The following is a 22,457-nucleotide window of genomic DNA, read 5'->3' as shown; positions in this document are numbered from 1 at the left end:
CAGACACAAAGACAAACCCATTAAAACATTGCATTTTTAATGGGTCACCTACAGCATCCAGTCTGAGAAATACACTGTTCATTTTCACAGGGTACACTGTTGTGTGATAATATATTCTCACACGATGGGTGGGAAAACTGTGTGCAATGTCATCCATAATACACAGAGGACATTATGACATTGATGAATATTGATTGACTATTGATGCCATTGGTTCTGACATAGATGACACAGCAGTTTTGATGAAAGCATTGACACAGATCAGGTCATGTAGTCACCTTCTGTCCTCCTGGACCTCTGGCTCCCTGGAACCCTGTAGAGCCCCTGTCTCCTGGCTCACCCCTCAGACCCTGTGGAGACATGCGCACACACACACACACACACACACACACACACACACACACACACACACACACACACACACACACACACACACACACACACACACACACACACACACACACACACACACACACACACACACACACACACACACACACACACACAGTTACAAACACACAGTTACAAACCTGTTATTAATAGCCTGCTCCCAGATCTGTTTATGCTCTTGAAAACTCCAATGGTGTCATTGTCAAGGCCAACCTCACCTGCTCCCCAGCTGGGCCGTCATTGCCTTTCAAGCCTTTCTCCCCCTGCACCCCTTTGGGCCCTCGGTCACCCTGATAAAGAAGAGAACAACAGTTGTAAATGACCATTCTGCACATGCACACACACAGAAGCACAGAGAGATTAGTAGTGTCATAGTCAATACTTGGTGCTCTGAGGTATTTTTGTGATCAATTGTTTATTAGATTAGTCAATAATAAGTGTTGTGGGGTATTTAAGGCAGAGAGGTTCATTCACCGTCTCTCCTTTATTTCCTTTCTCTCCTGTAGGTCCTCCCACCAGGAGAGTATCACCCTGAAAGGGGACAACATCACTGTTAGGCAGAGCAGTATATGTCGTTTTCTGTAATTATTTTCACAACTTTTTTATTTTAACGGTTTTATTCTCATTGTCTCTCCTTTGCTCTTTTCCTGCGATTCTCCACATTATTCTACCACGCACGAGCACACAAACAATATTACTCATCACACATTAAAATTCATACCTTTTCTCCTTTGCCACCTTGCAGCCCCAATTCACCCTGAAATATATTGAGAGTAGGACTCACTAGTCAGGCATGTCAATTTGATTCACTATTTTACATGAGCAGAATGCTGTGGACAGAGAGAGAGAGAGAGAGAGAGAGAGAGAGAGAGAGAGAGAGAGAGAGAGAGAGAGAGAGAGAGCATGATGCAAAATATAATAATCTAATAATAATATTCACAATATTCACCTTATCTCCCCTGCCTCCTTTGCCACCTGGAGAGCCCTGGTGAACACACACAGACACACGCGAGCGCAACACACACACCACACACACAGAGGAATACATTTATCAAGTACAGAACACACACACCACACACACAGAGGAATACATTTATCAAGTACAGAACACACACACCACACACACAGAGGAATACATTTATCAAGTACAGAACACACACATCACACACACAGAGGAATACATTTATCAAGTACAGAACACACACACCACACACACAGAGGAACACATTTATCAAGTACAGAACACACACATCACACACACAGAGGAATACATTTATCAAGTACAGAACACACACACCACACACACAGAGGAATACATTTATCAAGTACAGCACACACACCACACCCGAGGAATCCGCGCACACACGTCCCTTGTACTCCCACATGCACATCCTCAACAGCAATCATCACCATTATGGTTTAAATCATCCAGAACTGCAATAAATAGCTCTCTATATCCACACTGACTAGCACTCTCCTGTATGAGGAAGGACTGTACTATAATAGAAGAGTTGCTGGCTGTTTCTCACCTGAGTTTAAAATGGAATGCCATTGGCACTCTACAATATCCAACCCCCTTTCTAGAGGTTACCAGGCAACTAATGTGAGAGAGGCTGAGTATGTTCCAGATGAGAGCTAGGGTGAAGAGTTTCATATATATATATATATATATATGTCATTTAGCAGATGCTTTTATACAAAGTGACTTACAATCATACATGTATACATTTTTTCGTATGCGTGGTCCCGGGAATTGAACGCTCTACCAACTGATCTACAAAGGACCAGGCTTAGTTTTCTCAGCCTAGAACAAAAGCCTTACTCTCAGTAGGACTGATGTACCGGAAGTGAAGAGGGTCAGAGCCTGGCTGGCAGCTTTTAAAAGAGCTATGTAGTACAAGGTCAATATCATTAAATTAAAGTGGAGGATAAAACATATCGTAAGGACAGATCTACTGCATTACTAGTGATATGTTCAGAGAAACAGGATATACCTATGTTCTATGTTTGGAGCGGTAATGGGCATGACAATAATGGATTGCATTGATTCCTACAATCAAGGTATACTAGGGATGGAGAGTGAAACGATTGAACTGTATACGCATGCTGCTGATGATGATGCTGACGATGATGCTGACGTCTTTTGCTTTCATTACTTTTCCTTTCGTTTGAGTTATTTGTGCACTGCTTAAGCAACATCGTTTTTACAGTTTTTTTTTTAGCTCAATCTATGTCCACTTCAGCCTTCCCACATGCTTTCTCTCATTTTCACTCTCTCTATTAAGTTGGATCAATATCGAGGAATGGGCCAATGACCTCTAATAGTAAACAAACACAAATAAATAAACACCATATAGGCGGTAGAATCAAAATTGGTCATGATGAATTGCCATTTGTGACCCGATTCAGGAAACTCTCTGGAGGATCAAGTTTTGAAATCAGTGGAATTAGAGTATGATAGCTAAAGAGATGGAGAAAACACCTGTATCCGGATTAGAGCTTCAAAATAAGGGCAACTGTGGCACATGTCATCCATGACAAGGAGACGCATCCATCATGCATGATGATGTATACAGGTAAGATATCGAGCGTTAGCTAGCTACATTTTCATATATTACACATTTCTAATTTTGACAGAAAGTGGTTTCATTTCAAGCTAAAGTGTACTGTTATCTAGCTAGCTTGCTAACGTTAGCTGGTTGGCTCCCTAGCTGACGTTATTATTCATATCCCTGAGCTGTTTGCTTTGCTAGTTAAAGCCTAATGTTAGCTAGCAACATTGAACCTGGTTGGTTAGCTCCCAGCATATTCATGCAGTGTAGTAACGACATGATTTGGCACTATGTTCATTGTTATTAAACTAGCTAACGTTAGCTGGCTGGCTCGTTAGCTAACGTTACGTGATGTGTGATTTTACACGTTGTTTACTCAGCTAGGTTCATTGTTTACCTATCTAGCTAGCTGCATGTCTTAAGCTAAAGTGTACTGTTAGCCAACTAGCTAACGTTAGCTGGCTGGCTTCTTAGATTACGTTGTTTTTCATATCCCACCGCTGTTTGCTTCGCTAGTTAGAGCCTAATGTTACCTAGCTAACATTGAACCTGGATGGTTAGTTCCCAGCATATTCATGCAGTGTAGTAACGACATGAGTTGGCACTATGTGCATTGTTGTTTAACTAGCTAACGTTAGCTGGCTGGCTCGTTAGCTAACTTTACATGACGTGTGATTTTACACATTATTTACCTAGCTAGGTTCATCGTTTACCTAGCTAGCTACATGTCTTAAGCTAAAGTGTACATCACGCGTTGAATATGGCTGGGTGTCAGTAAACGTCTGCAAAGAAGCGTAATGAAATGTGCCGCGGCTGGTTGGCCGTTCATGTTATCCATAGGTAATCAAATCATCGGCCAGAGTGTGTAGACAAAGAAGAGCTCTTCACTAGATACCAACACATTCAAAGGCCAATTTCTCAAAAGTGAGTTTACAAGTTGATCAACTTTCAAAGCAGAATTACTTTCCCAGTAAAAAGACAGTGATGTTAACATTAGGCAAGAGATTTACCGCTGGTCCTCTCTCCCCGTTCTGACCACCTCGACCCTCCTCCCCCTGCAAACATCAGACACATAGATCTGTAAATCCCGCAACACACACACACAAATCTTCAATACAACACGTAACTTTCAAAATTAGATACAATTGAAATTCAAACTGAAATGGTGATGTGATTTTACCCTGGGTCCTGGGTCTCCTCTCTCGCCTCTCAATCCAGGTACTCCGGCTCCAATCGCTCCCTAAAGAGGGGATTTATGAGCATCAACATCATATTTGATAAGATATTATACAGTATAGAAGACGTGTTTATCTCGTTGTTAACTCACCTTATCCCCTTTGCCTCCAGCAGTGCCCGGTGAACCCTGGTATGGAAAAAACAGTATACTGATCATGAACACTTACATCACAAAAACGCAAACACACAAAGTCTTTCCCACTGGGCAAAGACGTCAGTTTAATGTCTAGCTTTGATTTACATTTGGTTGAGTTGTCAACTAACGTGAATTCAACAAAACATTTCACAATGTCTTTGGATTTAGTTTAAAAGTTGGGTGAAAAAAATATGACATGCTGTTACATTAATGACTTTTTGCAAATCCAATTAGTTTCCCACCTTGTTTCAAAGTCATCACACTGACTTCTTAGGTGGAAATGACGTGGAAACAACGAAGATTTAACCAGTTTCTGCCTAGTGGGTTCTCTCACTCACTCACTCACTCACTCACTCACTCACTCACTCACTCACTCACTCACTCACTCACTCACTCACTCACTCACTCACTCACTCACTCACTCACTCACTCACTCACTCTCACTCACTCTCACTCATGATGCAATCCAAAGTCACTCACAACTAGGCCAGGGGGTCCGGGAGGCCCAGGAGCTCCAGGGGTCCCTGCCTGACCAGTAAAGCCTTGGATACCCTGGAGATGAGACAACATACAACATAAACATTCCACACAGAGCAGGGCTAAAAAGACCACACCAGTCACCCATGTAATAACTATAGTATTGTGGCGATATAGGCACTCTCACCCTGGGTCCTAGAGGTCCTGGGGGTCCTGGAGTTCCGTTCTCTCCTCTCAGGCCGGCCAGACCAGGGGTCCCTGCTACGCCCTGGGCTCCTGGAGGGCCTGCTGGGCCCGGGAGACCTGTGTCCCCCTAAAACACAAACATAGAGGGGTTCACATTCACTGTGGCAATGGTGTAGTTATGGAGATGTTTAGCTCAGGGAAGATGAGACTGAGAAGTCTGCATATGTTAATATGAACATAGCTACATCATTTATATGATTTATGTGTTTATGAGAACATTTAGATGTATTGTCAAGTCCATGATACTAACATTTAACCCTTGAGGTCCCAGCTGACCAGGAGGCCCTGCCAGTCCGATGCCTCTCTCTCCCTGCAACACATTTCCTGTCAGTACTGTCACATGGTTAACAGCCAGGGAAACACAGACACAGGGAATCAGCTGGTGATGTGTATTACCTTGTCTCCTTTAGGCCCTGCTGGTCCTCTGCCCCCCTGAGAGAGAGAAAGTGGATGGAGAATTTAGTAAGAGTGACATCTGTTAGATATGTGAAATATTTGATGTTACAAAATGTCAAATGACTCACATCTTCTCCAGGCTCCCCATTTTCTCCAGCAGCTCCCTATTTCAACGAGACAAACACACACACAATAACTTCCCTGATCACTGTGTCTGTGAATGTTGAGTAACGTTGTGTGTTAAGTGACTTTACTCACCCTGTCCCCTTTGATGCCTGCAGGACCCTTGTCTCCCCTCTCACCCTAAAGGACAACCATTTTAGAAAAATTGCATTTTAGAAATATGTAATTAAGCCATTACTAAACACGTTCTTGTTATAATAATCTGTATAGTATAATGTGTGTAGTAAATGCCTGAATAATAGCTGAAATATGTTGATAATTGGTTCAACCAATGAGACTCACCCGTAGCCCTGGCAGCCCGCTCTCTCCCACTGTCCCAGGTAAGGTCACACCAGGAGGTCCCTGAACCAATTACAACCAATACACTTCAATTACCTTAAACTCTGTTCCATCCTATTCTATTGCACCTAGTTCCTCACCTTAGTATTGCCGTTCTGCTTTATTCTCTTATTATTATAGGGATAACAAGAGATTTTGGCAATTAAGCCCCATGTTCCAGTAGAATTCACGTCATGGCGCTAACACTAGTTAGCAATGGCTTGCGAAATTACCTTTAACTTCCTTCAAACTGCATGCAGGGACATAAAAATAGTATCCATGTGTTCATCTGACTCTGGCATTATGGCACTATTCCTTTAAAGCAGGAGTGGGCACACTTTTTGGTTTGAGGGCCACACTGGGATTGCGAAATTCAAAGGAGGGCCACACAGATTTCAAATCAAATCAAATTATATTTGTCACATGCGCCGAATACAATAGGTGTCGACCTTACAGTGAAATCTTACTTACAAACCCTTAACCAACAATGCAGTTTTAAGAAATAAATAAGTGTTAAGTAAGTATTTACTAAATAAACTGAAGTAAACAATAAATACAAATGATTTTTTTTAAATAATAATTAAAGAGCAACAATAAAATAACAGTAACGAGGAAATATATACCGGGGGTACCGGTACAGAGTCAATGTGCAGGGACACAGGTTAGTCGAAGTAATATGTACAAGTAGGTAGAGGTAAAGTGACTATGCACAGATAATAAACAGAGTAGCAGCAGCTTAAAAATGGGGTGGTCAATGCAAATAGTCCGGCTAGCCATTTGGTTACCTGTTCAGGAGTCTTATGGCTTGGGGGTAAAAATTGTTGAGAAGCCTTTTTTGTCCTAGACTTGGCACTTTGGTACCGCTTGCCATGCAGTAGTAGAGAGAACAGTCTATGACTGGAGAGGCTGGGGTCTTTGACAATTTTTAAGGCCTTCCTCTGACACCGCCTGGTGTAGAGGTCCTGTATGGCAGGCAGCTTAGCCCCAGTGATGTACTGGGCCGTACACCCTCTGTAGTGCCTTGCGGTCGGAGGCCGAGCAGTTGTCATACCAGGCAGTGATGCAACCAGTCAGGATGCTCTCGATGTTGCAGCTGTAGAACCTTTTGAGGATCTGAGGACCCATGCCAAATATTTTTAGTTTCCTGAGGGGGAATAGGCTTTGTTGTGCCCTCTTCACGACTGTCTTGGTGTGTTTGGACCATGTTAGTTTGTTGGTGATGTGGACACCAAGGAACTTGAAGCTCTCAACCTGCTTCACTACAGCCCCGTCGATGAGAATGGGGGTGTGCTCGGTCCTCCTTTTCCTGTAGTCCACAATCATCTCCTTAGTCTTGGTTATGTTGAGGGATAGGTTGTTATTCTGGAACCACCCGGCCAGGTCTCTGACCTCCTCCCTATAGGCTGTCTCATCATTGTCGGTGGTCAGGCCTACCACTGTTGTGTCGTCTGCAAACTTAATGATGGTGTTGGACTCGTGCCTGGCCATGCAGTTGTGGGTGAACAGGGAGTACAGGAGGGGACTGAGCACACACCCCTGAGGGGCTCCAGTGTTGAGGTTCAGCGTGGCAGATGTGTTGCTACCTACCCTCACCACCTGGGGACGGCCTGTCAGGAAGTCCAGGATCCAGTTGCAGAGGGAGGTGTTTAGTCCCTCGATCCTTAGCTTAGTGATGAGCTTTGAGGGTACTATGGTGTTGAACGCTGAGCTGTAGTCAATGAATAGCATTCTCACATAGGTGTTCCTTTTGTCCAGGTGGGAAAGGGGAATGTGGAGTGCAATAGAGATTGCATCATCTGTCGATCTGTTGGGGCGGTATGCAAATTGGAGTGGGTCTCGGGTTTCTGGGATAAGTGTTGATGTGAGCCATTGCCAGCCTTTCAAAGCACTTCATGGCTACGGACGGGTATGTAGTCATTTAGGCAGGTTGCCTTCGTGTTCTTGGGCACAGGGACTATGGGGGTCTGCTTGCAACATGTTGGTATTACAGACTCAGTCAGGGACATGTTGAAAATGTCAGTGAAGACACCTGCCAGTTGATCAGCACATGCCCGGAGCACACGTTCTGGTAATCCGTCTGGCTCCGCAGCCTTGTGAATGTTGACCTGTTTAAAGGTCTTACTCATGTCGGCTATGGAGAGCATGATCACACAGTTGTCCGGACCAGCTGATGCTCTCATGCATGCCTCAGTGTTGCTTGCCTCGATGCGAGCATAAAAGGGATTTAGCTCGTCTGGTAGGCTCGTGTCACTGGGCAGCTCGCGGCTGTGCCTCCCTTTGTAGTCTGTAATAGTTTGCAAGCCCTGCCACATAAGACGAGCGTCGGAGCAGGTGTAGTACGATTCAATCTTAGCCCTGTATTGACGCTTTGCCTGTTTGATGGTTCGTTGGAGGGCATAGCAGGATTTCTTATAAGCTTCGGGTTAGAGTCCCACACCTTGAAAGAGGCAGCTCTACCGTTTAGCTCAGTGCGAATGTTGCCTGTAATCCATGGTTTCTGGTTGGGGTATGTACGTACAGTCACTGTGGGGACGACGTCCTCGATGCACTTATTGATAAAGCCAGTAACTGATGTGGTGTACTCCTCAATGCCATCGGAAGAATCCCGGAACATGTTCCAGTCTCTGATAGCAAAACAGTCCTGTAGTTTAGCATCTGCTTCACTTGACCCTTTTTTTATAGACCGAGTCACTGGTGCTTCCTGCTTTAATTTTTGCTTGTAAGCAGGAATCAGGCGGATAGAATTGTGGTCGGATTTACCAAATGGAGGGCGAGGGAGAGCTTTGTACGCGTCTCTGTGTGTGGAGTACAGGTGATCTAGAATTGTTTTCCCTCTGGTTGCACATTTAACATGTTGATAGAAATGAGGTAGAACTGATTTAAGTTTCCCTGCATTAAAGTCTCCGGCCACTAGCAGTGCCGCCTCTGGGTGAGCGGTTTCCTGTTTGCTTATTTCCTTATACAGCTGACTGAGTGCGGTCTTAGTGTCAGTATCCGTCTGTGGTGGTAAATAAACAGCCACGAAAAGTATAGCAGACAACTCTCTAGGCAAATAGTGTGGTCTGCATTTTATCACAAGATACTCTACTTCAGGCGAGCAAAATCTAGAGACTTCCTTAGATTTCGTGCACCAGCTGTTGTTTACAAATATGCACAGACCACCCCCCACGCCCCCCGGAGTGTGCTGTTCTATCTTGCCGGTGCAGCGTATATCCCGCTAGCTGAATATCCATGTCATCATTCAGCCACGATTCCGTGTGTAACGCCCTGGCCATAGAGAGGGGTTTTTGTTCTTTATTTTGGTTAGGCCAGGGTGTTACATTGGGTGGGCGTTCTACGTTCCTTTTTCTATGTTTTTGTATTTCTTTGTTTTGGGCCGTGTGTGTGTGTGGCTCCCAATCAGGCACAGCTGAAGTTCGTTGTTGCTGATTGGGAGTCACACATAAGGAGCATGTTTTTCCTTTGGGTTTTGTGGGTAATTGTTTCTGTTCAGTGTGTTTCCTGACAGGACTGTTTCTGGTCGTTTTTGTTTCGTTTTCTAAAGTGTTCTCTTCGTTGTATTAAAATTGTAATGATGAACACATCCTCTGCTGCACCTTGGTCTAATTCTGACGACGGCCGTTACACCGTGAAACAGATTTTACAGTTTTTGATGTCCCGTTGGTAGGATATGTGTGATCGTACCTCGTTTAATTTATTGTCCAATGATTGCACGTTGGCGAGTAATATTGATGGTAACGGCAGCTTTCCCACTCGCCTTCTGCGAATCCTTATAAAGCACACCGCTCTGTGTCCTCTGTACCTGCGTTTCTTCCTCTTGCAAATAACTTGGATGTTGGCCTTGTCGGGTGTTCAGAAAATGTCCTGTGCGTCCTGCTTGTTGAAGAAAAAATCTTTGTCTAATCCGAGGTGAGTGATCGCTGTTCTGATATCCAGAAGCTCTTTTTTGCTGTAAGATACGGTTGCGGTAACATTATGTACAAAATAAGTTACAAATAATGCAAAAAAAAACATAATAGCAGAATTGGTAGGGCGCCCGTAAAACTGCTGCCATTTCTTCCGGCGCCATTTTCTCAAAAATGTTCACAATACATCTGTTTGTTGGCCTATGATTCAGTATAATTCAGTATTGTGATTCACTGATTGTGAGTTGTTTCTATTGTGTCTCCATACACCAGTTAGACATGGTAAGGTTAGTCACCATGACTGGATGTTACCACGACTGGAAGAGTAAGCATGACAATAACTCACCTGTGCTCCTTTCACACCAGGGGGTCCTGCTACAGCCTGTGATGGGGATATGCAGGGAGAACATGACATGAAACTCACATATCTGGATTAGATTGTTTGAAAATGCACTGAAGATGGACAGCAATAGTAAACGATTGAGGAAACTCCTACCCACTATGTTATTATGCAAAGTATCACTTTTATTGTGCTACTGCTTTGGCCTTTTGACCTTCATTAGAGCATCAGACCATGAACGGGAGTTTTAATTTGGTTTTCACACAAACTAGAGGAAGAGTTTAACAGATGTGCTGTCTATAAGTACAGTACATCTCATCCCTTCAAAAGCTCTTATTGCTCAAGAACCGTAGTACATCCTGCTAAAGCTTCCGGGGGAATGATGTGAATGTATGTGTGTGTGTATATATGTGTGTGTGTGTCTATATGTGTGCATCCGTGCTCATATGCTTGAGCATTGGTGTGTCATTGTTTGTGTATTTGTACATGTGCCTCTGCCCTCCTATTCATGCCAATGATTTCCTCGTCTTTGAAATGGAGAGACGTTGGATAAAGAGGATGTGAGTCATGGCCATTTACAGTAAATAGAAGAGGGAATCATGTGCAGATAGAGCTTTTGAATAAAGCACTCAAGAGTCCAAAACATGTTCTAGAATATTGGACTGTTGGCTTTCATACTTTTCGATATCGCAGAGCAGCTCAAGCTATTTCTCCAACTGTCACCACAATCAAATGAATAGGCGTTGAGAACATGGAGCTGCGTTGGTTGGGAATTTAGGGGAGGTGCTAGGTCAGGCTGTGCGTCCCCCGCGGACGGTAGTCTCACAATGGGCCGCCGGACTATCTAGGCTCTGCGGCTGTGGACTCTGAATTAGTCTGAAAGCTGCAATATGTAACTTTTTGGGTGACCAGACCAAATTCACATAGAAATATGTGTATAGATCTGTCATTCTCATTGAAAGCAAGTCTAAGAAGCGGTATATCTGTTCCATGTGCTCCGTTTCTATTCTTCCCGTTCTTCAGTTTAGTTTCTGCGCCTTTTACTTTCGGCTTCAAACAGCTGAAAATATAATATTTTGGGTTATGGAAAATATATTTCACAGCAGTTTAGATGGTACAATGATTCTCTACACTATACTTGTATGTTTGGCACATAAACTGACATTATGTGAATTTTAGCAACCAGGAAATGGTGGAGCAATTTATACATTGTGCATATTTAAGTACAGCTCAATTCAACCTCATGTCACTTCCCAGATCCCCTCTCACCCCTCTGACTCACCTTTCCTGGGGGGCCACTGTCCCCCTGCTCCCCCTTCAACCCCGCGGACCCCATTGGTCCAGCGATACCCTGTAATAAAGATCCAACACAGCACTCTAAAAAACTTTTTCAAAGAAAAATCCACACTAAACCTGATGCCATCCTAACACATACTAGAAACACAGTAGGATGTAGAGAGACAGATACCATACACAATACACACCTGTTTCCCTGGCAACCCTGGTGTTCCCTCTTTTCCAGGTATCCCGTCTCTTCCTGGGACACCTGGCTTGCCCCCCTCCCCCTGTGGAGAGACACACTTAATGTCACCACCAGAACTGATGTTTGCGTGAATGGCTTGCTGTGTGTTAACCATGGCGATGATAGAGGTGTGTGTGTGTCGGCTCTACAGTACAGTATGTGAACTGTGAGTCCCACGGAGCTGCTGTACTCACTGTCTGCCCTGGTAGACCTGGAGGCCCAGATGGACCCTGGGAAGAGACGGTATCATTACAATACATTAAACAATATTAAACACACATTGTGTTGATGGCCTTTTTAATTACAGTAAGCTTAAAGGTAAAGGTGTGAGCATACGAGGAATCCCCAGTCCAATGGGAATGTACTACAACACCAGTTCAGCCAGTAAAACTATACAGTATGAGAGTTGGTTTATAGATGATTGATGCTGTGCCCTACCACAGCTCCAGGAGGCCCTGCAGGTCCAGGCACTCCCATGCTGCCTTCGGGACCAGGAAGTCCCTGTGGAACAGGAGGGTCAATTCAAATAGATTATTATGAAGCTCTGTGACTTTCACTGTGAAAAGTGGGTGAGTAATTCTAAAATCACTGAGGCAATAAACATCTAATAGGAATATACAGTAGTAACATAAAACATATAAGGCCAGTTTCTCAGACACAGATTAAGCCTTGTCCTGGACTAAAAAGCTCTCTCAATGGAGAATCTCTATTTATAACACTTTCTAGACTTGGACTAGACTAAATCTCTGCCTGTGCCACGGATCCCTCCGGAACTGTCATTATGCACACCTGGTCTCTATTCCCTGATTAGTAATTGTATAAGTGTGGCCTTGGTTCACCATTGTCTTGTCGATTATTGTTCCGATGACCATTGGTCGTGTGAGTACCTGTGCTATGTTGTGTTGGCTTTCGTACCACGTGTATTGTGCAGATGATTACGGGTCTCGTCCCGTGTGATAATCATTGTGCGCTTGTGTTATTTATTCAAGGTACTCCTCGCTCTTTTGTTTGGGTTTCAACCTTGTGTTTTGTATAGTGTTTGTTTGGTCTTCGTCCCCGTGCCTTTACACGGCACTCTGTGATTTGGGTAAATAAAAACCCCTATTACGCATTCCTGCGCCTGTCTCTTGACCATTTATGCCATCGTGACAGCCTGGGAAACTGGCCCACAATGTACAACACAACATTTATCATATAAAGTTCTGACCTGAACGCCAACCCCAGGTACTCCTTGATTACCCTGTCAGAGATCAAAACACATTCTCAGAACAACAAAGACAACACTTAAATGGATCATTCCAGTGCTGTAATACTAAGCTACTGTAGACCAAAAAAAATCAACACTACTAAATGCATTAGCAATACCCCCACAGAGCTGGAACTAAGAATGAATGATACTGTAGGTCTATGATGGAAGAAGTTCTCACCTTTACCCCTGACGGACCTGGAGGTCCATTGGTACCGATCGGACCCTACAATTACAAAAGCGATAGCATCAGTACAGCGCGGTACAGCGCGGTGTGTGTGTGTGTGTGTGCACATGCGCATGACGGATATTAGAATATCATACTTACAGTTGGCCCTCTAATTCCAGGTTCTCCAGGGTTTCCCTGCAAACAAGATAAGAGCATGCTGGATTCACATGCCCAAGACATAACACACACACAGAGAACACATGCATGATACGACACACAAACACACACACAGCAAATTCTCCAGTGTTAAATCAACACTGAAAGTGTTAAATTAACACACTGCTTAGTGTAAAGCCTTATTTTTATTTTTCCCAGAGTGCCTTGACTTTCTGGTGAATTGTAGAGTTATCACTCATGACTGCATTTGTTAGTGACAGAGACATGGTTGTTGCAGAATTATTATTTTGTCCTATTGCCTTCACCAAGTGAGATCCTAAGCAAATATGTCATCATTAAATTAAATTACTCAACAGAATACAAGTGCTCAATAAGGCCTTATTTTGAGGGCTTTGTTTACCCTAATATAGTGGCCTGAAACCCATGGCTTTCAGGCATGCAAGTCACATTATGCTGGCTTGCAAAGTGAAGTGTAATTCCTATTGGAATTGAAGTGGGGATATCCAACAATTAGAATTTTTATTCACCCCGCCCTAACCTGCATTCAGAAAGAATGCCTGTTGGGAAGTCTAAAATATTGGACTACCTAAACCATCTAAACTGGAACAACCATTTCAGTAATGGGTGCAATAAATCCAAGTAACAGATTGGATTACTTTAGATTTGTTTATATTTCAGTAGCATAATATTAATTCATCGATGCAAAAACATAGATATTGAAACAAACTATTCTAAAAAGCAACCTGCAATAGAGCATGCTAGGAAATATGATAATGATGGGTGTGGTTTTGTTTTAACACTGGTTATTAACACCAATACTGGGGTTATTTTACACCAATGACTGTTAATTTAACAATTGAATCAACACTAGAAATGTTACACTGAAAAATCAACACTAGGTAACACTGGCCAATTTGCTGTGCATACACACAGCATACTGTACATACTTACATACATGTAGGCTTTGTATAGACATACTTGCCTAGTTAAATAAACATTACAAATAAAAAATAAATAAGAAAAGACATACATTTCATACATGAACATCAAAGAAAGTGTTCACACACACAAACAAATACACAACTGCATACACACACAACTGCATACACACACAATACACAAAGACACACACATGATATACAATGTACAAACAGTGCTTTGGGAGGGCTGAGAAGCAGACAACAGAGCAGGTGAAGCCACATGCACAGAAAGCTAGCACACAATGCACAGAGAGCTATGACACTAAGCAAAATGCATCTGTTACAATTCTGATGGGGCAGGTAATCCATCTCAGTATTCACAACCCTATTGTGTCCAATTGATCTTGGTTAGTGTATGTGGCATATGTGTTACAAACGTGTGGTGTTTAATACATAAAACATTTCAGACATCAGTGGTACTCTGGGAACAGGTGGTCCAGATTAATATTTCATGAGTTTCCTATCAAGGCACAACTCTAGTCTCAGACCCCAGGGAGATGGGACCTAATTCAAATGAAAGAAAATTAAAGTGGAGACATGAATGCAGAGGATGGCGCGGTGGAGGACTCTGTGACTGTGTGCATGTTGATACTGATGACACTAGCGTCCCCTGACAATACTCCCCTCTCTCCAAACCCCTCTGCTGCAGTGCAGTGGAAACTGGTACCGTCACAGCATCCTTGGGTCGTGCTTGTACCCCTCCACCCGACTCATGTACCCCCCCTGCCCCCATTTCCCTGGTCACAAGCATGCCAGCCAGCAGCACAGAAAACCTACCGGTCTCCCCAGCACTCCAGGGAACCCAGGCAGGCCCTAGAGTCAGAGAGGGAGGAGAGGAAGAAGGAGAGGGGGAGAAGAAGGGAAAGAGTAGGATAGTAGGACACAAGGGTAATTGGAAGTGTTGAAAAGAGAGGGAGGGACAGAAAGGGTGTAAAATAGATAAAAATTAGACAGATTGAAGGGGGGAGGTAAGAAGAAAGAGGGAGGAGTTGTTAGAAGCAGGGTTGCAAAAGGTTACATTCTAAAGGTTCTACGTAGCCTCAGCCCAAAGGAAAACATACATCAGCTCCATCAGCGGCCTAGCACTGGCAGCCAATCCACAGGCTTTCCTACGCAGGGCCAGCCCTAAAGGAGGCTGCATGCCTGGGTTACTGTTACTCACTGAGCGGCCTTGAGGACCAGCTGGCCCTTGTGGACCCTGCTTCGAAATATTGTGGGATGAAACAAGAAGCGTGAGTTATCTTATCATCTCTCCACCTCCACACCTCCAAATCTCTTTCTCCTTCTACCCATCTCTTTCCTCCTCATGTTATGACTACTAGGACCCTGAGTTCTTACAGAACAGGAGAAACTCCGGACCCTAGTTAGTCATGGCTGATTACACAACATCAACATCAATGCTTCAGTTACTCACCTTCTGTATGGTTGGACATATTATGATCACTGGAACTCAAACACAACATTATCTGCTTAACTATATACTGTAGTGCAGCCATTCTATTGAAGACCTGAAAACTGTGTAACTCCAGTTTGTCCTTTGATGTCTGGGACCTGTCTCCTGGAAGCTGTCTCTTTGAAAACAGATGAGTGCACAGTGTGCACCTGCATAATGCATCCATGCAGTCATATCTAAAAGGCATCATATATCAACAAAGAAGCACCACCGTATATCACTGTATAATTGTATGGTTATTGATATCAATGAAAATAAAAGCCTGATAGACCGACTTTTTCTGAAAATGTATTAGGTAGGCTAGCTACAGTAACCTTATCATACGATTACAATATTATCATCATTTTAATCTTCCCTTCAACCCCACCCCTCCTCCTCTCACCGGCTTCCCATCCTGTCCCGGTTTGCCAGGTTCTCCTGCTGCCCCCTGAAATGATCAAAACACAACCTGGTTACTACTAGCTACCACTACAACACTGTCTTCACAACCTCCTCCGCACCATAATCACACAATGATAAGGGTAATACAACCTGGTATCAGGTAGTGCCAACTGTTAACCCATATGGTTAGAGCCAGTCACATCTCATCTCACAGCGTAGCACAGAGGTGTCAAAGTCCTTTTCACCAAGGGGTGCACATTGAATCAGATGGCGGGCCAGAAATGGCCCCCGGGCTGCATGTTTGACACCTCAGTTGTAGATGAGATGAGGGATAGCCACTTATTGTAAAGCACACAGTCACCTGAAAACCATCGCGTCCCTGTTCTCCAGATGGACCCCGATCACCTTTATCTCCACGGAGCCCTGCAATACCCTGTAACACACACACACACACACACACACACACACACACACACACACACACACACACACACACACACACACACACACACACACACACACACACACACACACACACACACACACACACACAGCTGATTAAACACAGGGACCCACATCAGGCTTCATGATGAAGTACTGTAATATTTTGAGTGAGGTGTTCTGACCCTGTCGCCTTTGGATCCCTGTGGCCCTGAGGCGCCAGGCTCTCCCTTCGGTCCTGTAACCCCAGGGAGGCCCCTTGCTCCGGGGAGTCCAGCTTCACCCGCTACTGCAGCAGCACCCTTAAACACACACACACACCCCAATAAACACACTGCACCCAGTAACCTCTGGATAAACTATGATATGTTTACTGTAATTACGACTTATTAGAAAAGTAGTCTGTACAGGTCACCTTTGGTCCAGGAGGTCCCACTGAGCCCCCTAGCCCGTTTTTCCCCTGGAGATGAGAACAGTCATGCTCTGGTCAACATCCATACAGTATATACATTACATGAAATGATGATTATTGTGGTGATGAATATACTCACAGCCTCTCCTTTGTCACCCTTCTCTCCTCTCTCCCCCTGGAAGTCAAAGTGGTATCACATGACACATCTCTAATCCACATGATCTTCCTCTTTAAAAAAAATTGTATTTCCTCCTTTCATATTCCTCTCCCTCTCTATCTCTCTCCTTAAACCACTCCTTCCTCCTCCTCACCTTATCTCCAGGTCGTCCAGCCTCTCCCAGTTCTCCGGCTCTCCCTGGTACTCCAGGTATTCCAGGTTTTCCAGGCTCTCCAGCCTGTCCTGGGGGTCCCACTGGGCCCTTCTCTCCAATGGCCCTCCCTGTGGGTCCTGTGGCCCCTACAGGCCCCCGTTCCCCCTGCTCTCCCTTCACACCCCTCTCCCCAGACAGCCCGCGGGCACCCTGACATGGAAATGAGTAAAGACATTACTTACACATACTGTCCTAGAAATCATAATTGTTTTACAGTCATACAGAGAATCACTTTTAGAGTAAGCAGAGAGTTATGCATTACATCATGGGTCAAATAAACACACTAACACCATGTTTTAGTTCACTCTACTACACCATTTGCGTGGAGGTCTTGATATAGTCTCTTTGTTCCCCACACTGCTCCCAAATTGGGGACCGCTCACTCACATCTATCCCTGCTGGTCCTCTCTGCCCGGCCTCTCCCTTGTCTCCTCTCTGGCCCTTCTCAGCCTTCTCCAGCACACTCTTGCCCGGCACATTACTGTTATCCACAAGCACCTTCAGGTCCTGCATCTACAGACAGGACAGTACAGGGACAGAAAGGTCATATTCATCAGGCACCAAACAAAAAGAAGCAAACTGAAACAGGAGGGGCCTACTTGGACTTCGTTTCAAGTTTAAATAAACGTTTTAACACCTTGATACGGTGTGTCCTAATGAAAAGAACCCAGGCTTGTTCAAAGGGAAGGAGACTCATATACAGCACTGCTATGCCTTAATGTCACATCATTGCAAACATTTAGTATCCACTTACCTCAATGCCAAGGTTAGAGAGGGCCTTCTGCACATCCTGACGGGAGAGAGGCACAAACAGTGTCAAGGAGGAGTGAATACAGTACATGGTCATGCCTTTATTAGTCACGTGCTGGGGTTATTCTCCTTTCTTGAATCCGTATTTTCTTACCACTGCTGTTCCAGGCCTGCCCGGTTGCCCGTCCTCTCCTGGATCACCCTGTCAATAACATCTCACATCAGTAATACTAAAGATGCACTAACACATACACCCATACACATACTCAGGAAACAGCATGTGTACACATTCATATGCAAGACACACACACACACACTTACCCTTTCACCTTTACTGCCCACTGCTCCTCTCTCCCCCTGAAATACAAGAGTGAGTGGGTCAGAGATCAGACTGAAGGACAGATGAATGGACAGAGCTGGAGCAGACTGACTGACCATAGAAATAGATAATAGTAAATTATCTCTATGAAAATGACTTACTCTAGCTCCTACGGTCCCTGGGATTCCAGGCACACCCTGAGAGACACAGAGAGAAGGGCATCAGAAACAGAATGCATTAGAAATGTACTTAAGACAAGCACACAGTACTGCTACATCAGGCTATACTATACTGCTATACTACACGGCTCATATCCAACATAGTAACTTACTGGGGTTCCTGGAGGCCCCTGAGGGCCAGGGATAGATGGTGTTGGAGCTCCCTTCGCATAGACCACCTAAGAGAGAGAAGAGAGGGGAGAGAGAGTTAACTGTATAATCAGAGCACCAAGTGACCACACACACACACACACACACTCTAGGAAGCAGAGTCATATGACTGTTCTGTACCTGTCCTGGAGGTCCGATGGTGCCAGGGACCCCTTGGGGCCCAGATAGACCAGTTGGCCCTGCAGGCCCGCCAAGGCCCCGGTCCCCCTTCAGCCCGTCACGGCCCTGAAACGCACGCACGCACGCACGCACGCACGCACGCACGCACGCACGCACACACACACACACACACACACACACACACACACACACACACACACACACACACACACACACCACACACAAACACAAACACACGACAACTTCAGACCAGCACGGACACTCTATTCCATTCCTAAGGGCTCTGGCCTGAACTAGAAAGGAGGCAGATGTCCTAGATAATTTCTATGAATTTGGACATGAAACCACAGCCTTGACATTCTATGCCTGTGCGGATCCCCTCTCAGAAGCGGCTGGCCCTCAAAAGCAGAGCTTGATCATTACCCACCGTTGCATTTATACAGCTGCTGCTTAGAGCGCTATTGATTTCATCGTGAAGGTAGGGTGTGATAGAAATATCAATGTCACAGGAGAGTCCGCTTAATAAACACACACTAGGAGGGGGATTGATGGCGAGAAAGAAACGGAACAGGGATAATCGAGAGATGCTCAGGAGCCGAGGAGAGCAGGATCAATGAAGACGGAGGGAAAGAGGGAGCGAGAGGAAGAGAGAGACAGCAGGGGAGGAAAGAAAGGACATTGTACAGACATTAAAAGAGAGCGAGAGGGGAGAGATAAAGATACAGGGTAACAAGTTACTAACGTCTCTTCCAGAAACCCCAGCCTCTCCTTTGTCACCCTGTGAGGTAGAGAAACATCATTTTCATCACATCACTAAAGACAACAGTGGCACTGCAAAGACACTCACATTAACTCCAAATGAACATGAACAGCAATATCAGCACAGCAATGGGAGGAAACCGTGATGTTTACTGGTCAGTGGACCATAGACCATGAATAAAGTTATGTGAATTTAAATAGTCCTGAGTGCCGTAACGAACACTGACCTTTCTGCCATCTTCCCCTGGTACGCCATCCTCACCCTGCGAAAAACAACAACACAATAACAAACTTACCATACTAACAACACTGAAATGCGCATTTATAAAAGCTCACTATGCTGTTGTATCAAGCTGAGCCTCTCAGTTAGATAGATAATGTATTGCAGAGGCTTCGGTTGATCATCCTATTACCTCCTCACTTAACATTACAACAGATGGGCAGCTCCCCAAATGGCTCCCTAACCCTACATAATGCATTCATTTTGACCAGAGCCCTATAGGGCATGGTCAAAAGTAGTGCACTATATAGGGAATAGGGTGCCATTTGGAATGAACACAAAGTCAGCACAGCCACTTAGGTGGAATAAAAGCCTCAGAGTCACATCTGATCAGTGCACTTTAACCTGAGGATGTGACAAACATGTTTAATGGTAATTACACAGACTGACAGAGACAAATAGGACTAACTGGTGATGATAAAGCTCATAATAAATAGCACTGAATCGCATCCAATTAAAAAAAAATTCATTCAGTTTGTTATTAATCAGAGGTATGATGTAGTGTGGTAATGCCCTGCAGGATGCTATGTTAGAGGTCTGACAGATCCCTCACCATTTTCCCAGCAGCCCCTGGTTTTCCATTTTCTCCTGCTTTGCCCTGAAACACAACAATTAGAGTTATGAGACATCAATGAGACACGTGCTTTGGAAAGTGGAGCGTTGTGTGTGTGTGTGTGTGTGTGTGTGTGTGTGTGTGTGTGTGTGTGTGTGTGTGTGTGTGTGTGTGTGTGTGTGTGTGTGTGTGTGGTGTGTGGGTGGGTGCGTCGTGCATGTATGTGTTTTTGTTTGTGTGGTTGACAGTGTTGGCAAACTCACAGGTGTGCCTGGATTTCCAGCGGGCCCAATAGGGCCTGGGAGGCCCTGTACACCTCTTAGTCCTGGCAGCCCCTGGTGAGACAGACAGACAGACACAGTGGAGGAGTGAGGGCTGAAACCACAGAGCAACACAGTGCCCTCTAGTGTTCAAACACAGTAAGTGACGGCTGGAATAAATAAAAAAAATAGGACAAACCCACATCACGACAAGAGAGACAACACAACATAAAGAGAGACCTAAGACAACAACACAGAATGGTAGCAACACATGACAAAAACACAGTAGCAACACAACACAGCAGCAGAAAATGGTAGCAGCACAAAACATGGTATAAACATTATTGGGCACAGACAATAGCACAAAGGGCAAGAAGTCTGAGAGAACAATACATCACGCGAAGCAGACACAAGTGTCAGTAAGTGTCCATGATTGAGTCTTTGAATGAAGAGATGGAGATAAATAAGCATCAACCAGTGGGTCTTGCGACGGGTATACAGAGATGACCAGTTAACAGAGGAGTATAGAGTGCAGTGATGTGTCTTATAAGGAGCATTGGTGGCAAATCTGATGGCAGAATGGTAAAGAAAATCTAGCCGCTCAAGAGCACTCTTACCTGCCGCCGATCTATAAATTACGTCTCCCTAATCTAGCATGGATAGGGTGGTCATCTGAATCAGGGTTAGTTTGGCAGCTCGGGTGATGGAGAAGTGATTATGATAGAGGAAACCAAGTCTATATTTAACCTTAGCCTGCAGCTTTGATATGTGCCAAGAAAAAGAGTGTACCGTCTAGCCATACTCCCAAGTACTTGTATGAGGTGACTACCTCAAACTCTAAACCCTCAGAAGTAGTAATCACACTGGTGGGGAGAGGGGCATTCTTCTCACCAAATCACATGACCTTTGTTTTGGAGGTGTTCAGAACAAGGTTAACTTCACTAGGGTTGGGGGCAGCATTCGGAATTTTGGATGAAAAGCGTGCCCAAATTAAACTGCCTGCTACTCAGGCCCAGAAGCTAGGATATGCATATAATTAGTAGATTTGGATAGAAAACACTCTAACGTTTCCAAAACTATTAAAATAATGTCTGTGAGTATAACAGAACTGATATGGCAGGAAAATGAGGAAAATCCATCCAGGAAGTACTATTATTTTGAAAGGCTGTTTTTCCATTGAAAGCCTATCCACCATACAAAGACTTAGGACCCAGTTCACGATCTCTATGGCTTCTTCTACATGTGGCCAGTCTTTAGGCATTGTTTCAGGCTTTTACTCTGAAAAATGAGGGAGATATAGCACTTTCAATGAGTGGACAGTGGACATTTCCAGACATGAGTCCAGCGCGTGATCGGGAGCATGCCTATCTTGTTTCTCCTTTTCTATTGACGAAGCTTTTGTCCGGTTGAAATATTATTGATTATTTATGACAAAAACAACCTACTAATCTCACTGCAACTCCCCTCCAAGTCTCTGACCACTACCTTGAATCCTTTTCCCTCTCGCTCTCCTCCAACACTACTCACTCTGCCCCTACTCAGATGGTATTGCGCCGTCGCAACCTTCGCTCTCTCTCTCCTGCTACTCTCTCCTCTTCCATCCTATCATCTCTTCCCTCTGCCTAATCCTTTTCCAATCAATCTCCTGATTCTGCTTCCTCAACCCTCCTCTCCTCCCTTTCTGCATCCTTTGACT

The 22,457-nt window shown here is 44.5% G+C and overlaps 1 protein-coding gene across 2 annotated transcripts in view; it reads right to left on the bottom strand.

Moving 5' to 3' along the window:
- LOC106565565 (collagen alpha-1(VII) chain-like) overlaps nt 1-22,457 on the bottom strand; it is a 93,092-nt gene that overhangs the window by 4,424 nt on the left and 66,211 nt on the right. Inside the window, exons 65-105 of one of the 2 annotated variants that reach the window (XM_014132828.3) lie at nt 20,765-20,836; nt 20,502-20,546; nt 19,896-19,931; nt 19,652-19,687; nt 18,910-19,014; nt 18,732-18,797; nt 18,562-18,597; nt 18,403-18,438; nt 18,236-18,283; nt 18,086-18,121; nt 17,719-17,844; nt 17,272-17,481; nt 17,100-17,135; nt 16,964-17,008; nt 16,734-16,850; nt 16,469-16,540; nt 16,109-16,153; nt 15,436-15,471; nt 13,276-13,311; nt 13,129-13,173; nt 12,909-12,941; nt 12,140-12,202; nt 11,896-11,931; nt 11,664-11,744; nt 11,462-11,530; nt 10,186-10,221; nt 5,899-5,958; nt 5,692-5,736; nt 5,562-5,597; nt 5,434-5,469; nt 5,288-5,347; nt 4,979-5,104; nt 4,795-4,866; nt 4,270-4,305; nt 4,123-4,182; nt 3,953-3,997; nt 1,340-1,375; nt 1,112-1,147; nt 865-921; nt 609-680; nt 279-350 (exon numbers count right to left, since the gene is read on the bottom strand). In XM_014132828.3, the coding sequence (XP_013988303.3) occupies nt 279-350; nt 609-680; nt 865-921; nt 1,112-1,147; nt 1,340-1,375; nt 3,953-3,997; nt 4,123-4,182; nt 4,270-4,305; nt 4,795-4,866; nt 4,979-5,104; nt 5,288-5,347; nt 5,434-5,469; nt 5,562-5,597; nt 5,692-5,736; nt 5,899-5,958; nt 10,186-10,221; nt 11,462-11,530; nt 11,664-11,744; nt 11,896-11,931; nt 12,140-12,202; nt 12,909-12,941; nt 13,129-13,173; nt 13,276-13,311; nt 15,436-15,471; nt 16,109-16,153; nt 16,469-16,540; nt 16,734-16,850; nt 16,964-17,008; nt 17,100-17,135; nt 17,272-17,481; nt 17,719-17,844; nt 18,086-18,121; nt 18,236-18,283; nt 18,403-18,438; nt 18,562-18,597; nt 18,732-18,797; nt 18,910-19,014; nt 19,652-19,687; nt 19,896-19,931; nt 20,502-20,546; nt 20,765-20,836 (2,451 nt within the window). Of the gene's footprint in view, nt 1-278; nt 351-608; nt 681-864; nt 922-1,111; nt 1,148-1,339; nt 1,376-3,952; nt 3,998-4,122; nt 4,183-4,269; nt 4,306-4,794; nt 4,867-4,978; nt 5,105-5,287; nt 5,348-5,433; nt 5,470-5,561; nt 5,598-5,691; nt 5,737-5,898; nt 5,959-10,185; nt 10,222-11,461; nt 11,531-11,663; nt 11,745-11,895; nt 11,932-12,139; nt 12,203-12,908; nt 12,942-13,128; nt 13,174-13,275; nt 13,312-15,050; nt 15,087-15,435; nt 15,472-16,108; nt 16,154-16,468; nt 16,541-16,733; nt 16,851-16,963; nt 17,009-17,099; nt 17,136-17,271; nt 17,482-17,718; nt 17,845-18,085; nt 18,122-18,235; nt 18,284-18,402; nt 18,439-18,561; nt 18,598-18,731; nt 18,798-18,909; nt 19,015-19,651; nt 19,688-19,895; nt 19,932-20,501; nt 20,547-20,764; nt 20,837-22,457 lie in introns of both variants that reach the window. The other variant, XM_045691645.2, reaches the window with a different exon arrangement.

The sequence above is a fragment of the Salmo salar genome, chromosome 12 (assembly GCF_965601325.2).
Source record: "Salmo salar chromosome 12, fSalSal1, whole genome shotgun sequence".
NCBI classification, from domain to species: Eukaryota; Metazoa; Chordata; class Actinopteri; order Salmoniformes; family Salmonidae; genus Salmo; species Salmo salar.
This window is presented reverse-complemented; position numbering and strand designations above follow the sequence as displayed.